This window comes from Nipponia nippon, unplaced genomic scaffold (assembly GCF_047370975.1).
Source record: "Nipponia nippon isolate SJK-2023a ecotype South Korea unplaced genomic scaffold, ASM4737097v1 scaffold_9, whole genome shotgun sequence".
NCBI lineage: Eukaryota > Metazoa > Chordata > Aves > Pelecaniformes > Threskiornithidae > Nipponia > Nipponia nippon.
Window position 1 is genome coordinate 2,175,966 of NW_028262413.1, and position 17,161 is coordinate 2,193,126.

The 17,161-nt window shown below is 59.0% G+C and overlaps 2 protein-coding genes across 7 annotated transcripts in view; both read left to right on the plus strand.

The window, feature by feature from the left end:
* Nucleotides 1-8,868, plus strand: part of NCKIPSD (NCK interacting protein with SH3 domain) — a 53,110-nt gene extending 44,242 nt beyond the window's left edge. For both annotated transcript variants that reach the window (XM_087743454.1, XM_087743455.1), the window contains exons 9-13: nt 1,430-1,510; nt 2,804-2,932; nt 4,822-4,914; nt 6,463-6,635; nt 7,211-8,868. In XM_087743454.1, the coding sequence (XP_087599580.1) occupies nt 1,430-1,510; nt 2,804-2,932; nt 4,822-4,914; nt 6,463-6,635; nt 7,211-7,414 (680 nt within the window). In that variant the 3' untranslated portion in view covers nt 7,415-8,868. The remainder of the gene's footprint in view (nt 1-1,429; nt 1,511-2,803; nt 2,933-4,821; nt 4,915-6,462; nt 6,636-7,210) is intronic.
* A 4,629-nt stretch (nt 8,869-13,497) lies between these two features.
* CELSR3 (cadherin EGF LAG seven-pass G-type receptor 3) overlaps nt 13,498-17,161 on the plus strand; it is a 34,433-nt gene continuing 30,769 nt past the window's right edge. For 2 of the 5 annotated variants that reach the window (XM_087744694.1, XM_087744697.1), the window contains exon 1: nt 13,499-16,741. In XM_087744694.1, coding sequence (XP_087600820.1) covers nt 13,618-16,741 — 3,124 coding nt within the window. In that variant the 5' untranslated portion in view covers nt 13,499-13,617. Of the gene's footprint in view, nt 16,742-17,161 lie in introns of all 5 variants that reach the window. The other 3 variants (XM_087744695.1, XM_087744696.1, XR_015701493.1) reach the window with 2 other exon arrangements.

Here is a 17,161-nt window from a genome sequence, read left to right on the forward strand (position 1 = left end):
AGCTTTCCTTTGCTCCCACATGGGCTAGAGTGCTCTCCTACAAACTCTTAGTCTTGTTAATGCTGTAGTATCTCTGGTTAAGCCCCAAATGATCTATTTTTACTCCAAGTATTTGCTGTTTGAAGACTCAGGCATCTTGTGGAGTTCTGACAAAGTCTGCATGTTCTTTGTTTGTAGAGGCTTTGCTCACAGAGCTGACTTGCCACGGGCACGAGGCTGGAATGATTCTCTAGCGTTTTTCCCCCCCGCTAACAATAAATCTGAGAGCTGCCAAGTGTTGCAAGTCCTTTGGCCAAGTCCAGGAGTGTCCGGTGACAGCGAAGGCATCAGCCTGTGCAGTAAAACCAAACTGCAGGGTGCAGGTGCTTGGGGACGGATCGGTTTGTGCATAGAGAAATGAAATGTCTTAAAGGGTTGGAGGGGACCTGGAACCAGCATGTATTGCCCAGGGAAGCAGTACTGTTGGGAGAAGCGTCATACATTGAAGGGACTTTCTCCTCTAATGAAAAGTAATTTTGGTCAGTTTTTTATAAATACACCCTCAGTTTCTTGTAACGAGTGCCCCCGGGCTCTCTCTGGCAGAGGTAGCTGAACTTTATTTAGCCAGTACGTGTGGTAACCTACTTTATAAAAATAATACTCCTTTTCTTATCATCTTCAGACTTGCTGAACTGGACAGAGGCTACATTTTATTATGACATAGATCCTATTCCATTACTTTTTTTTTTTTTTCTTCTGCAAATATCTACTGAGGTGTAGCCATTAATTAAAATTCAGGAAAGGCACTGGCTGTGGGTCTGTGGAGTATTCACATAGAGCTGCTGCCAGCGAAAATTGTGTTGGACTAGCAGGCTGCGGGACGTGTTAAGGCCGGAGACGTGTGGCCTGGGAGGTGGGCAGATGCAGAGCCCGACTCGTGAGCAGCGATCTGGTCTCCCCAGAGACCTCCTGTACCTCCAGGCAGAGCTGAGGTGGCGAAAGTAGAGCAGTGCAGAGACGGTAACAAGCGGCATAACTGTCCGGGGGTGGTGTAGGTTGGAACAGGCGGTATTTCAAGGTGGCCAGATGGATGCTTTTTCTGGGTTGGGTAATTACATAACTACGGGATGTGTCCTGGGACTGTGCAGGGGAGGCTTTTCGTTATGCAGCTCAAGTTTGCCCAGATCCTCGTCAGTGGAGGGGGAAAAAAAAAAAAATTGAGAATTCTTGTTGTGATTATTTTTAAATTGCTTTGGAAATGCATGGCGCAGAAGGCGTGTGGTGTGCTTAAACAGGGGGAAAAACACCCTTATAGCTCAGCAAATACAGGAACGAGGAGCAGTCTCATCAGTGTTAAATGTCTGTATTAAACGTGCGACTTCCCAGCTGCAGCTGGGGAACAGCGTTTTGCATCTGTAGAAGAACTAATGGCAGGACCTTTATCTTGCAGATCATCAGAAGATGTGCTACTCCGCACTGGTGCTGGCGATGATGTTCTCCATGGGGGAGCCCCTGCCATACCATCACTATGGTAAGAGCAGCTTGTGCTTACGGCTTGGTAGGACGGCAGGCGTGGTGGTGGGACATCTGGGGCGTGCTGGCAGGCACCAGGAGGGGACCTTTCCTGGTGGCCAAGGTGGGGACAGCAAGGGGAAAGCCCAGCACAAGCAGAGCGAGAGTAGGGTCTGCTCTTTATCAGTAGAGCCTGGCTGCTGAAACACTGGGCTGAGATGCCAGATTTCCAGGGAGCAGCACAAATCTGAGTTAGAGCAGTGGAGGACTGATGCCATGTTCCAGAAGAAGTGGATTTGTGTGACTAAGCGGCATTTTGTTTTACCTCTGCCCCGTGTGAAAGCATGCACCTCTTCCTTGCCTCGGAGACGTTCCGTCTGCTGCTGAGGCTGCGAGCCCAGATCGCTCCATGAACGCCCACTAAAGCTGTCAGCTGCATCATCTGGCCTCCTCCTGGCCTCCCTTCTAGCGGGACGGTGCAGCCCTGGGTATTTCAAGCTCTTAGGGAAGGCGGAGATGATTAAGGGTATTGTGGTCTATACGGAAGCGCAAACCTGCCAGACCTGCCCGGTTCATCCTTCGTCCTTTCACTCCAGCCTTCAGCCAGAAAGCATTGCCTGCCTGCTTCTTCCCCTGGCCACGTTGTGCTCCTCATATTTGGGAAGCTCTGGGCTCAGTTTTCCTAGAAATGCAGTAGAGGTTGCTATAAGCATCTCCTCAGCAGCTTCACCTTAACACCCTGGCAAACACAGAAGATTTAAGCCGGTGCAGTAGAGACTGTGGAATGAGCCTCCACACCTCCTGCTTCTCTCTCCTCTTGTAACCCTGGCCGTTATATTCCTGCAGGTGAAGTTATTTGTGTGAGCTCCTGAGCTTTCCTAATGGCAACACTGAAAAATGCGTTATTACTAATGATCTGGACAATTACTTTTTTTAAAATAGATGGATTAAACCAGTGGTCAAGAATACAAGTTTCTTCCTACCTGAAGCCTTCATTGGCAGCAGTGGTGCTGGAACAACAGCTAGAGCAGGATTTGGTGTTTTATTTACTCCAATAAAAATTGCCAGTGGGGGGACCATCTTTCAGCGTTCCCCTGCACTGTGGATAGTTCTCTGAGCCACTTGTCTCTCGCACAGAGACACTCCAGAGATGTGTCTAGTCCTCTTGCGGGGTTGCTAATTCCCTGGAGGCTGACGCTGGCGCTCCACTGATGGTTTTTAAGCATAAAGCACGGGGAAGCGGCTTTCATGGTCCCTCGTTGCTTGGCTTATTTTCACTGTGCTGTAAATGCCCCCCTTTCTCCTTGCGCAGAACACCTCAACCCTCAGTTTGTGCAGTTCCTGCTGGATGTGATTGAGGACGGGCTGCCCTCGGACACCACTGACCAGCTGCCTGACTTATTTGTCAACGTCCTTCTCGCCTTCAATCTCCACATTCCAGGTCGGTTTGGTGCTGCTCTGCCTTGGCAGGATTTCAGTGGTCTGGAACAGTGAGGATACGAAGAATGGGGAGGGAGAATCTCACTGGAGCTTCATGGTGCTGCGATAACCTCTCCAGCTCCCTAGCCTCTGGCAGTACACTGTGTTTAAATATTGTGCAAAACCCTAGAGGGGAAAAACAGTTTGAGAGCCCGTGTCCAACCAGCTGACCCTCCGGGGCACAGCTCTGTGAGGCCCAGCGGATTTCTCTCTGTGCTTCCGCACTGCCTGGATCAAAGCAGTTGCTGGGCTGCACTCGCAGAACGTGAGTGGGGTTAACTCGTAGGCACAGCTGATTGGGGAGGGAAAATGCTTCAGCGGGCATTTCCCAGTACCAGTCCAGAAGGAAAGTCCTCTGCCCTCTGTAGGTCTTGACAAACCTTCTGCTTCCCCAGCTGCACCTCTTGAAGCTCATTCAATGCCCGTGTGTTGGGGCCAGGCTCTTCGATGCTGGCCCGAGCTGCGCTCTCTCCTGAGCGCCCCCGTTCCTGTCCTCCCTCCCCTGCTGAGCTCCACGAGAACAGACAGCACTTCTGCTCCCTAGAGAAGGGCCTTTGCCTCCTGCTGCCTGCGAGTTTTGAAGCCTGTTGTTGGAAGATGGGAAAGTAGTTCCAGGTCCAGGTCCTGCTAAGAGAGGCTACTCCTTAGCCCCAAATCTCCTGTTGCTCCAGTTGTCTGTAGTTAATTACTTCCTCTTCTGCTTCCTGACTTTATCCTTGGCTTCGTGGCGAGAGGGGAGGATAAAGCAGCAAGGACGCGTCCAGTAATTTACCTGTTATTTTGAGTTGCGCTTCATTAAAATTTACGTGGAAGTTTCTAATTTCATGTGAAAGTTGATTGCACAGAGACCGATGGAGTATGGTCTCTGCTGCTTTCCTTCGTTACCCCTTCTCACGGTTCCCCGCTGCGGTAATTAGGCGACAGTGCACGCCAGGCGGTGTTTCTGGGGGATTATTGCCCACCCGGGGGGTAGCCGAGAGCAGGGACTTGTTCTCTGATGCTAAGAACATGTTAAATGATCTTCAGGTCGCTTATTAGTGGATTGAATTTTTATTCCTCTGCATGCAAGACTCATCTATCGTACAGTTCGGTGATGCAGTGTTAGTTCAAAAGCTCTCCTAAAAACATATTATATCGATGCTTTTCAGTGTGAAGGATCCTGAAGCACTTTGCAGCCTGCGAAATATTATAGGGCCACCAACCCTATGCCGTAGGAATCACCACACTGTACGGCTTGGCTGCTTCTGAGCGTGCACACTCATGCATAAAGTCTGCTAGGGTGAATATATTTTAATTGCAAGAAATCGCCCCCAAAGCAGCTAGGGGACATTTCCTAGAAGGTGTCTTCACCACCTCCCCTTGCACAGCCCCGTGCCGAGTGCTGGGAAGAACTTTTCCCTCCTGGCATGCTCCTGGGACCTGGCCGTCCCTTCTTATGGGAAGGTAATAAATTTCCAGCAGGGCACTGCTGATAGCAAGTACGAAGACACTGGAGAGCAGAGCCCTTGGCTTCAGAGGCTGTGAGCAGAGGTAACGTTTCACAACATAAAGCTTTTGCAAGGTATTTTGCAGTATTTGGCTGGCTGGACTGGATCCCGCATGTGAATCAGATGCATATAGAAAGCCCAAAGTCCCAAGTGTTTCCCGCGTCGTTTCCAGATTTATTTCACCTTCCCTCTCCCTGCCCACCCACTCCGGGGGGCTGAAGCTTTTCGTAGCCCTGATAGACCGTGGTTCCCCAAACCTCCCCAGAGCACCGATGTGAAATAGGCGCCCTCCACTATTTTGTTTTGTGTTATTACCGTGGTCTTTGGGAAACAAAGGGATGTGCTGAACAGGTTTCTTCCTTAGTTCCAGAACACAGTGTGATCATGACTACCATAAGCAAGCACTCGAATGTCAAGACTTTCACTGAAAAGCTGCTGCTGCTGCTGAACAGGGGAGGTGAGTGTTTGCGGCACCGCTACAGGCCTGGCGGGGGGTGCTGCTAACGGTGGCTCTGGGAGCGAAGGGGTGGGATGTGCCGGGGACGCGGGGAGCTGCGGCTCAGGCGGGACGTGCTGCTTGCTGGTGAGTTTGTGAGGGTGACGGGCTGCATTGCTGAGGATGGAGCTGCACAAAGAATAACGTGATGCTGGTGGCATCTGGGAAGAGAGAGGGGCCTCCGGGTTGGTGTTTCCATGCAAACTGGTCCCCTAGTGCTTCTGGGTCAGATCAGCCCCATCTCGTGGTGTGGCTGGCTGCAATGTAGGCAAGCTCTTGTCTGGGAGGAAAGCTGGTCCTGGGCCACTTCTGTCCTTGGAGAGGCAGGGCTCCGTCAGCGCTGGCACACAAACCTCAGCCCATGCTGGCCATCGTCTGCCCCGGGGGACAGATCCGGAGGGAGGTCTTGCCTTCCGAAACGCTGCTTAGAGTGGAACTTCCCATTTCAGAATTGCCAGCAGAGGGTTAGCTTTGTGTCTGCTCCAGGCGTAGAGTGAAATCCGCTGTGCCTGGAGAGCTTTTGCAAAGCAGATTGCTAGAAAGCTGGAGATCTCCGCAGGAAGAGCGGTGCCAGGTATTTCTGCCTGTGCTACATGCCACTATTGTGCTTTCTAATACCTTCTGGAGCACAGGGGCTTTGCTGCCTGAGATTCATTCTGTTGATTTGCTGGTAAATAACTTATCCTGTGATGCTTGCAGCTCATCTTACTCTGGCTTTAGTTCTCTTTGGGGTTGCAAATCACTGTCTCCTCACTATATCAGCTTGAGGGCAGCCGGCATCTCCGTGCTCTTCTGTCTGGCCTCCTCCCAAAGCCTTTGTTTAGCCCTTTCCCTGCCAGATTCCCTGCTGGGATCACCTTACTTCGAGAGGCTGGGGGCAGAAGGAGGGGGGCCACAACCTAATGAAGATGCTTCTCTTTTGCCCACCTTCCTGACAACTGCTGGGGGGTTGCAGTGTCCCAGAGCCCCCTTGGGGTCTGCAGGGACGTGTTTTGGAAGAGAGTAGGATGTGATGGCTCATTGAAACTTGGAGATGTTTCTTTTCTTGCTTCTGGGACGGTACTAGCCTGGTCTCTGTAGTGAAAGCTCGTTTCTGGTACAGGCTCTGGTGGGCTTTTCAGAGGGGTCATTGGACCAGATTTAATAAACCAGGGAAAAAGTGAGTGGTAGCTCTTGCACAAAAAGGGGAGGCACCAAGAGGCGAGGTACTAATGAGCTCTCACCTGGGATGGTAGGTGAAACATAAACAATGATTAATGCTAATCCTAATGAGTTTGGTCTCTGCTTGGTACCCTGCGGAGCTGCCATCCTGATTACACAGCTTTGTGCAAGGCGCTAAGGTCTGCCGGCACAACAGCTAGCCACAGGCAGGGAGCGGCTGGCCGAGGCCAGGGGCAGCCTCCTCGCCAAAGCCCGTAGGGTCTAACGAAGGGCTGTGAGCTGAAGATGGAGGAGGTGGGCAACAGGGAGCGTGTGGCTTAGCACAGTCTCTCTGCCTCCCTCCCCCAGATGATCCAGTTTGTATCTTCAAGCATCAGCCTCAGCCGCCGCACTCAGTGCTGAAGTTTCTGCAGGACATCTTTGCCAGCAAGGATACGGCCAGCATCTTCTACCACACGGACATGATGGTCCTGATAGACATCCTGGTGCGGCAGATTGCTGATCTCTCCCCGGGAGATAAGGTGCTCACAGTAACCCATAGGCACTGGGGGAGGGAGCACAGTCCCAAAGCAACGGTGTTTCTCCGGGCTCTCCGTGGGGCCTGCTGGTGCAGGCAAGAGCGGAGTCCCGGGGTGGGCACGACATTTCTGGGTGCTCAAATCGACCTTGGGGGCTGAGGAGGAAGGGGGGATTTATCCTGCCTGGCACACGGCAGTAGAAAGGTGTGTTTGAAGAAAGATCTGCCAGGCTTCTGGTGGTCTGCACCCTTCTGTCCAGGGACCTTTGGGAACAGGGACCCTCTTTGAGTAGCACAAGTAGGAGGGATCTCTCTGTTTTGGTGCTGCAGGTGGCAGGGGATGTGTGCATGTTTGAGAGCGGGTGAAGAGCAGCACCGGGTTGCTGTGGGAAAAGCAGAGTTTTCCATAGCTACTAATGAGCCTTAAGGAAAAGCAGGTGCCTCTGGAGTCGCTCCCTGGCTGGTGGTGCGGCAGCAGCTGTTCCTGCGCTCATGCTGTAATGGAGGCTGGCATGCTTGTTTATCTCACTTTAAATCTTTCATTGTGCTCTGTGTTTTGTCTCCCCTCCCACTTGGCAGCTGAGGATGGAGTATCTGTCTCTGATGCACGCCATCATCCGCTCCACACCCTATCTGCAGCACCAGCACCGCCTCTCCGACCTGCAGGGCATCTTGCAGCGCATCCTGGGGGAGGAGGAGGAGGGCCAGCAGTGCCAGATGGACAAACTGATCATCTTGGAGATTTATAAGGAGTTCCCAGAAATCTCTCCCGGTACCAGCTAACCGCCCCTCGGCTTGGACTGGGGTTTGAACCACTTGGATCGATGACGTCTCTTGTTGACACTTTCTCCCCATTCCCTTCCAGTACAGCTCATACCTTATATCCCTCCGTGCGAGGCCTAAGGTGGGGACAGGGTTCACCGGCCCTTTAGAGACGCCAGCGGCAGAAGGCGCAGGGGGTGCCCCCGGGGCCTGGTGCTCGGGGGAAGGCGGAGCGCGTGGTGGCGGGAGGTCTTTAGGCAGCTGGTGTTAGCGGGAAGGGCAGCGAGCTTGCGAGGGACTTGGCAGCCGGGGGGGGTTTGGCTGTGCTGGTGTCCCGAGGTCCCGAAGCGAAAGGCCTTTGCCTTAGAGCATCACTTCTTGTCCATGTGCGTCTCTCTCCCCGCAGTGACCAAGTGAAGTCCGCTGGCGCTTGGAAGAAGCTTTCGTAACATCTGTTTTGTTCTCTGCTGCTAGTGCCAATGTGCTGCAGCCCTGCCAAGGGGAGGTAGCTCGCTCGCTCGCTGTCTAACGCCTCGTCTAGTGAGCCTTTCGCTCCCTCCCGGCCCTCAGCCTTGCCCTCTGGGTAGCAGCCCACCTAGGGTCATAGAGGTCTTATCCTAACAGCTGCTTTTTTCAGTCTGCTTTCTATAGTGACGTTTAAATCTGAATTTCTTGCACACAGTGGCAGCCTAGAAGTAACGACCGCGTGGGTCCCTTCGGAAGCCTTTGGCCCGGACACAGCGCAAAGACGTGTCCTGCCAAGCGAAAGCTGCCGCTTGCCACCTCTCCCGCGGCGTTGCCCCGGGGCCCCGAGCCGAGGGGCTGCGCGTCGGCAGGCGCGCTCTGTTCGTGAAGCGTGTGGATTTCTTGCCTTGAGCTTCATAGCAGCTCTGCCTCGCTGCCCTCCCTCGCCACGTGGCAGCGCTCGGAGGCAGCGCGAGCCTGGTGTCCAGTAGCTGTTTGTGACTATGCACGAGTGTGGGGAACCCTTATTTATATTTCCTCTAGGTTTCTAGCGAACGGGATTAACCCGTTTCCCTGTTACAGATAGTCACACACACTAACGTGGGTCTCTTAAATATTCATGTGCGCAGTCTGGTCACTCCCTCTCCTCAGCTCTTCCTTTGCAGTATCCAGTGTAGGAGCTATTGGGAAGTAGAACTGGAAATACTGGGCACTGTATTTTTCTTTTTTTTTTTTTTTTTTTTTTAGCTTGAGGCGATGACACGAGCTCTGCTGCAGGCCTGGGCTCTGGGCGCTGGGGCAGTGATGCTCAGGAAGGGAGGGGGTTGGCCTGGCGGCCAAGGGGGGCGAGGACCCCCTGAAGTCAGCCTGGGAACACCCAACGCTTAATAACCACCCTCGTAGAGAAACCTATTTTTCCCTTGTAAAAATGTATGAATGTCAAAAGGGATCCTGTATTTTCTTAAACACTAAGTGTAACATGCAGAGGAATAAAAATGTCTTAAACTGGACTTCTGTGAACATAGCCCTGCCTGCCCCATCCCACTGGGGGGGCGAAGGGGTGGGGGCGGCTGGGGGGGCTGCTGCCCACGAAGGCAAAGCACTGGGTGCTGACCCTTGCGTGGGGCCAACGCAGCGCTTTTCCCACACGCGGCTTCTTGCGTTGCGTTTTCCTACTGCTCTGCCGGCAGGTGGGGAGCGACGGAGGGCAGCAGCCCCTGCAAGGGGCGCAGCCACCACCCCCGCGGGCCTGCCCAGCATCGCTGCTCCAGATCAAGGGTTTGGCAGAGCCGGGCTCAGCGGTTCGCTTCCCGCAAAGCACGTGCGGCCTCAGCTGGCTCCCGGCAGAGCCGCCAAGGCGGCGAGCCCCATGGCAAGGCTTTAATGGTCTGTATCGAGCGCTAACGAATCGCGCTTTGGCTGCGGGTGTCTCTTGCCAAACGTCAGCCCCGCGGCGTGCTGCTTTGGGGGTCGCCTTGGACGGCGGGGGGTGCGTGTGGTGGGAGGGCAGCGGGTGCTTGGTAAGCACCGAGTCGGCAGCAGGGAGGTCTGTCTCCGCTCCTGGCTGCGTGCTGGGTGGTGGCCAAGGGTAGGGGTGTAAATGCCAGGCGCAGGCTGTGCCCCACCCCCCCCAGACATGGGGGCTGCATCAAGCACAGCTGCCTGCAGAAATGGGCGCGGGGCCATGTCCCAGCTCCTGCCTCTTTGGCCAGCGTCTCTCAGGGGCCGGGCTGGTGGCCGTGCAGCGTGCCAAGCTGCACAGCGCGGCAGGGAATGGCGATACGTGAGGGCTGCCAGCGCTCACGGGTGCCCGCCCTGCGGTGGCTCTCCCGTGCCGCCTTGCTCGGCGCAGCGTGTGGTTGCACATCCCCCCGAGCCCACCTCAGCTTGCCTCTGGGTGCCGCTTGGGCTTGGTTTTGGCTTGTGCCCCACGGGTAGGATGTTCCTCCAGCCCTTGCCCTCGGCGACGCAGCCCAGGCTTCGCTGTGCCGGGCTGGGGCAAGTGGGCAGGACCCGTGGCTCTGCTAGCCCGGAGCACAGCCTGGGCAAAGCCTGGGGTGACAGCAGCCTGCCTGCCACAGGAGAGCTGCGCCCGCTGCCCAGGAGAGGCCTTCGCACATGGCAGGGGATCAAACCGCAGCCTGTGAGCTCGTTATCAGCGGTTCCTGCTCTGCGCGCGGGTGACAGGCACAGATAACGCACTTGCGTTGCCGTTAGCTGTAACGGGCCGCTATTAGAGCGGTATCTCCCTGTATCGCTGTGTTTTTATTGCGGTGCGGCAGTGAGGGGTGTTGGGGGGCTGGCGCGGGGGGAGCGATGCGCTGCCCGTGTCCCGCGCCTCGGCTTTATTGTCTGGAATGATTCAATTACAACTATTTTGTGGCAGTAATACCCCGATGATTTTCTCCTTCTCCTCTGAGCTGTCAGCTGGGTAATTAGAACAAATGAACTTGAAAGCCTTCATAATTTTTTAAAAGCATCGCCTCTCTCCTGATTGGGTTTCTTGATGGCAAATCCCCCGTTTGAGGAGGTGCGATGTACAATGAAGCCGGCGCGTTCCTGTCCCAGGCGGGTGCTGCTCTGCCCTTTATTAGATGAGGTTTCTTGGGTGAGCTGTGCGCGGGGCCGCTCTGCCCGTCGGCGTCAGCCTGGCGGTGCCAGCAGGGCTCGGGTGGGTGCACGCAAATCCCCGCGGGGCACGGCTGGCGCGGCCACGGCCCCATCAGTGCCGGTGCTGGACCGGCCAAGCCAGCGCCGTTTTGTAGTGGCTGAGTAGTTAATCACAGCAGATTATCGATGTTCAGGAATCCTACGGAGTTTATAAATGAACATGCCAGCTTCTCCCGAGGCTTAGAAATCCACACCCAGCGGGTGTCAGCCCTCAGCGTTGCGTAAGCGCCATGGGAACTTCTCTCCGGCATGTGCCGAGCTGCGCTTTAGGGCCCGCTTGGTGTTTCCCACGGTGGTCCTGAGGCGTGTGCTCAGCTGCCCAGGTGGTGACCAGGCCTCAGCTCCCGGGGGGTGACGGTGGTGGAAGGGAGGCACCGGCCGCGAGGATGGCGCGAGGTGGTTTGGGGTCCCGTCGGGTGCATTTGCGCACTTGGCCTCCGTGTTTGCCTAGCTTCCACGGGAGTGGGAGCTTTCTTGCAGTCAACCCCCGAATCAGCGGGCAGCATGCGCTCTCCCCACCCGCTCGTTTACACTAACAATAATTGATAGGGGACCATCTGTCACCATCGGTGGAACCGAAGCCGGGTGAGAGCCGGTGGCGGTCATGGTTGGCGGGGGAGCGCAGGAACGCAGAGCATCGGGCAGAGGCAAAGCGCTGGTGATGCCAGGACTCAGCGCTGCGGCAGCAGCACGTGGGATGCCGCGGCCCGTCCGCAGCTGGTGCAGAGGACGCCACCACGGCAGTGGCGGCTGGACCCCCTCAAGGTCCCCAGACCTGCCGTGCCTGGGGGTCAACGCGTCTCCTCCGACCTCCCCCTTGCTGCGCAGGCGGCCTGCGCTGTCTGAAGCAGCGCGCGGCTCCAGAGCAGCCGCTCAAATCTCTGCCCCAGGACCACGGGACCTTGCACAGCCTCGTTAGGTTTCCCGCGGGGTGGGAGCGTGTTCAGCTCCCCGGGAGCGTTGAAGCGCGCGCGGCTCCGGCAGTGCTGCGAGCGAGGGCTGAGCGAGCGGAGGAGCGCCGTCTCCGGTGTGAATCCACCCCACTGTTAACTCGTGCGTCTTTTCAGGAGCTACGTAGGGGTGCACAAGGGCTGCCGGCGGTGCCCAGCCTGGCTGCAGTGTTGGCACGGGGGTCCCCCTGCTCCCCAGCCTACCCACCCTGAACCGCAGCCCCTCCAGCACAGTGGCACGGGGGCTCTTGCAGCTCCCTTGGAGCCAGGATGTCCTGTGTACTCCCTGCCCTTCCCTACCCCATCCTAAATTCCCCCATCTCCCAAATTTACTCTATTTTCCTCCCCGACACAGCTCTTTCTTCCCCAGCACGTGCCCCAGCCGCTGCGCCTCGGGCTCCCCGCTTCTGCTACAGGACGTGGGTGAGGATGTTTCCCCCGCCGTGGCGCACTGAACGCTAATGAGGACGTAAGCCCCTGTTATTCCTAAGCCTATTACAAGCTTCAGTGGATTAGGCTGCGATATTAGTTGATTGAGATCAAACCAACAGCTAAGTTGCAAGGCTGATGCACTAATGAACCATCCCGATGCAGGGGCCCCAAACTGAATTTTCCTTGGAAAAACAGGGTTTTTTCATGGGTGCTGGAAGAAAAACCTGCAACTTTCTCCCCAGTGGTGATGCCTCAGCCGGTGGGTGGGGGCGGCTGAGGTCTGCATCGGGGCACAGGAGCGGGCCAGCAAAATCCCTGCCGCGCACTCGGGTGCCCGTGGGTGGTGGAGGCGAGCGGCAGGGGCTGCGGTGCTGCCGCGGGTGCCTGGGCACTGCCTGGGAGAGCTACCGCCCTGTGGCACGGGGCAAGGGGAAGCCCTTTCTCATGCACATGGTAAAAAAACCATCCCTGAAGACGCCGAACTTGGTGCCGCTTGCAGATGGACGCAAGCGGGCAGAGGGAGTGGTTAGGGCTGCAAAGCGTTGGCAGCACCTCTTGCCAAACGCCGGTGCTCTCCTGCCTCGCCCGTTCTGCTAGCAGCAGGGCAGCTAGCCCCGCGGCCTCTCGTTGGAGCCCTGGGGAAGCAGCCTGGCGCTGGGGACGCTAGCCATGGCACAAGGGTGGCTGCTTGCCACCTGGCGCACCGGTGGTGCCGCAGCAGGGCTGTCGGTGGGCGTAAGCGGAGGTGTGCGCTGAGGACTGGCGTCCAGAGGCCGCGGGACCCCCGCCTGAGGCACGGACGCGTGTCCCCGTGGCACTGGGCAGGACTAGGGGCTGGCTGGAACGCAGCCCCGCATCGCATCCCGGCGGCCAAGCACCAGCCTGCGCCGTGGTGTGCCAGGGCGAGGGGAGCCGGGCCGTACCACCGGCAGCCATCACCAGAGCTGGCACCGCTGGGCTCTGCGTGCCTGGAGGGGCGGCCATGGAGGAGGGTCATGAGGCGGGTTGTGCCAGCAGGCAGCTTGCCCGCTGCCCCTCCGACGCGAGCTGGCGTGCCCTGCCTGGCTGGGTGGGCGCGCTCTGCGCAGCGGCCGGCACGTCCCGCGTGAGGGTGGGCACACCAGGGCAGGTGTGCCGCATGTGGCGGTGCCAACCCCACGCAGCGCCTGGCGCGGCTGACACGTCCCTTACGTGGGACGGGCACGTCCCTCGCATGAGGGGACGCAGCCCTCACACGGGGACGGGCACATCCCTCCAGGGGACCCAACGCTCACACGAGGGGACACAGCCCTCACACCGGGGACAGGCACAGCCCTCACACCGGGGACGAGCACACCGCACACGGGAACGGGCGCGTCCCTCACGCGGTGCCCGTTTCCCCCCCTCTCCGGCGGCCCCCGGGGCAGGCGGCAGCACCGGAGCGCCCGGAGGAGCGGGGCCGGCGGCGGCGGACGCCCGCCCGCCCTCAAGATGGCGGCGGCGGCGGCGGCGGCGGGGCGGGCCGGGGCGTGGCGGGGCGGGGCGGCGGGAGCCATGTTGGGGCTGCGGGAGGAGCCGCCGCCGCCGCCGCCACTCCCGGCCGCAGCAGCAGCGGCAGCGGCGGCGGCGCAGCAGCGGCGCGGGGGGCGGCCATCGCCGCCGCTAGGCGGGGGCGGCGCCGAGCCCAGCCGCCGTGCGCCCGGGCCGGGCGGCGGCCGCCGAGGCACCATGGCGGCGGAGGAGCCGGCGGCCGCCCCGAGCCGTCGCCGCCGCCGCCGCCGCTGCTCCCAGCACCGGGGGCCGCCGCCGCCGCCGCTGCTGCTGCTGCTGCTGCTCCCTTTGTTTCCCCCCGGGCTGGGGGCCGCCGCGCCGCCTCCACCGCCGGGCTGGGGGCCGCCGGCCCGCGGGGGCTGCCCCGCCGCCGTGCCGTGCTGGGCGGCGGCGGCTCCCCCGGGGCTGCCCGCGGCGCCGCGCCGCCGCTCCCCGCCGCGCTGCCCGCCCCGCGCCGCCGCGCCGCGCCCGCTCCCCTTCCCGTCTCCCTCCCCCGGGCGGCGGGGCCGGCGCGCAGCCCCCAACCGCCACCCGCTGTTCCCCCAGTACAACTACCAGGCGGAGGTGGCGGAGAACCAGCCGGCGGGGACGGCGGTGGTGGCGGTGGCGGCCCAGGACCCCGACGGGGGCGAGGCGGGGCGGCTGGTGTACTCCATGGACGCCCTGATGAACAGCCGCTCGCGGGAGCTCTTCAGCATCGACCCGCGGGCCGGGCTCATCACCACCACGCAGGCCCTCGACCGCGAGAGCATGGAGCTGCACTACTTCCGCGTGACGGCCGCCGACCACGGGGCGCCCCGGCTCTCCGCCACCACCATGGTGGCCATCGCCGTGGCCGACCGCAACGACCACGACCCCGTCTTCGAGCAGGGCGAGTACCGGGAGACCATCCGGGAGAACGTGGAGGAGGGCTACCCCATCCTGCAGCTGCGGGCCACCGACGTCGACTCCCCGCCCAACGCCAACATCCGCTACCGCTTCGTCAACGAGCGGGCCGCCCACGCCGTCTTCGAGATCGACCCTCGCTCTGGCCTCATCACCACCAGCGGGCCGGTGGACAGGGAGAAGATGGAGAGGTACTCCTTGGTGGTGGAGGCCAACGACCAGGGGAGGGAGCCGGGGCCGCGCTCCGCCACAGTCAAGGTCTACATCACGGTCCTTGACGAGAACGACAACACCCCTCAGTTCAGCGAGAAGCGCTACATCGTCCAGGTGAGGGAGGACATACGGCCCCACACCGAGATCCTGCGCGTCACCGCCACGGACCTTGACAAGGACAACAACGCGCTGGTCCACTACAACATCATCAGCGGGAACAGCCGGGGCCAGTTCTCCATCGACAGCGTCACTGGGGAGATACAGGTGGTGGCCCCGCTGGATTTTGAGGTGGAGCGGGAGTACGCCCTGAGGATCCGGGCTCAGGACGTGGGGCGCCCTCCCCTCTCCAACAACACCGGCATGGCCAGCATCCAGGTGGTGGACATCAACGACCACGCCCCCATCTTTGTCAGCACCCCTTTCCAAATCTCCGTCCTGGAGAACGCTCCCCTCGGCCACTCTGTCATCCACATCCAGGCCGTGGACGCGGACTATGGCGAGAACGCGCGCCTGGAGTACAAACTGACGGGGGTTTCGGCTGACACACCCTTCGTGGTGAACAGTGCCACGGGGTGGATCACGGTCAGCGGGCCCTTGGACCGCGAGTCAGTCGAGCACTATTTTTTTGGGGTGGAGGCTCGGGACCACGGCTCTCCATCTTTATCCGCCTCCGCCAGCGTCACCATTACCGTCATGGATGTCAACGACAACCGTCCCGAGTTCACCCAGAAGGAGTACTTCATCCGCCTGAACGAGGACGCAGCCGTGGGGACCAGCGTCCTCAGCGTCACGGCAATTGACCGGGATGTGAACAGTGCCATCACCTACCAGATCACGGGAGGCAACACGCGGAACCGCTTTTCCATCAGCACGCAAGGCGGGATGGGGCTCATCACTCTGTCTCTGCCGCTGGACTACAAGCAGGAGAGGCGCTACGTGCTCACCGTGACCGCCTCTGACCGCACCCTGCGGGACAACTGCCACGTTCACATCAACATCACCGATGCCAACACGCACCGGCCCGTGTTCCAGAGCGCCCACTACTCTGTGAGCATCAATGAGGACCGGCCCGTGGGCAGCACCGTGGTGGTGATCAGTGCCACAGACGATGACGTGGGGGAAAACGCCCGCATCACGTACTACCTAGAAGACAACGTCCCTCAGTTTCGTATCGATCCAGACTCCGGGGCCATCACTCTCCAGGCACAACTGGACTATGAGGACCAGGTCACCTACACCTTGGCTATCACTGCCAAGGACAACGGGATCCCCCAGAAAGCGGACACCACCTACGTTGAAATCATGGTGAATGACGTTAATGACAACGCCCCGCAGTTCGTCAGCCCTCATTACCAGGGCATGATCTCTGAGGACGCACCTCCCTTCACCAGCGTGCTCCAGATCTCTGCCACTGACCGGGATGCCCACACCAACGGGCGAGTGCAGTACACCTTCCAAAACGGGGAGGATGGGGATGGAGACTTCACCATAGAGCCCACCTCGGGGATCATTCGCACCGTCCGCAGACTGGACCGTGAGAACGTTCCCGTCTATGAGCTGACTGCGTACGCTGTGGACAGGGGCATCCCTCCTCAGCGAACTCCTGTCCACATCCAGGTTACCATTCAGGATGTGAACGACAACGCCCCTGTCTTTCCTGCTGAAGAGTTTGAGGTCTTGGTAAAGGAGAACAGCATTGTAGGCTCTGTCGTGGCCCAAATCACAGCCGTCGACCCGGATGAGGGACCCAATGCCCAGATCATGTACCAAATTGTGGAAGGCAACATCCCCGAGATATTCCAGATGGACATCTTTTCTGGGGAGCTCACAGCCTTGATAGACCTGGATTACGAGACGAAACCTGAGTACGTGATTGTAGTGCAGGCCACCTCTGCCCCTCTGGTCAGCAGAGCCACGGTCCACATCAAACTCATTGACCAGAATGACAACAGCCCTGTTCTCAAGAACTTCCAGATCCTGTTCAATAACTACGTGTCCAATAAGTCCAACACCTTCCCCTCGGGGGTCATAGGGAAGGTCCCAGCTTATGACCCAGATGTGTCCGACCGCCTCTTCTACACCTTTGAGCGGGGAAATGAACTTCACTTGTTGATTGTAAATCAATCGAGCGGGGAGCTGAGGCTGAGCCGTAAGCTGGACAACAACCGCCCGCTTGTGGCCTCCATGCTGGTGACCGTCACAGGTAGGGGCTGAAAATCATTAAACCTTTAGTGCAGTACCTTCGGGGGGCTCTGCGTGGTCCCCCTGGGGGACGCCATTCTGCACCGGGGGGGGCGGCCTGGGGACTGGCAACAAGATTCGGACTGGGAGTCCCTTCCAGTCAGGGAATGCTGGAGGGGCTGGGAAGGGTGGTGGCGGGGGCATGCTGCAGGGGAGCGCTCTGTATGGGGGCCGAGGCCGGAGGTGGTCTGCAAGAACAAAGCATCGTTACTCAGCTGTGAGGATCGCTCGTAGCTGCTAGCGAGATACCTTTGGAGGTGCCGTCACCAGCGAGGCTGCAGTGTGCGCCGTAGGGTGCTGGCCGGACAAGCAGCTGGTTCCTGGGGTGGCCAAGCTGCCGGCCCAGGGGCTGGCACGCCGCTTCGCTCCCAAGCCCGGGTGG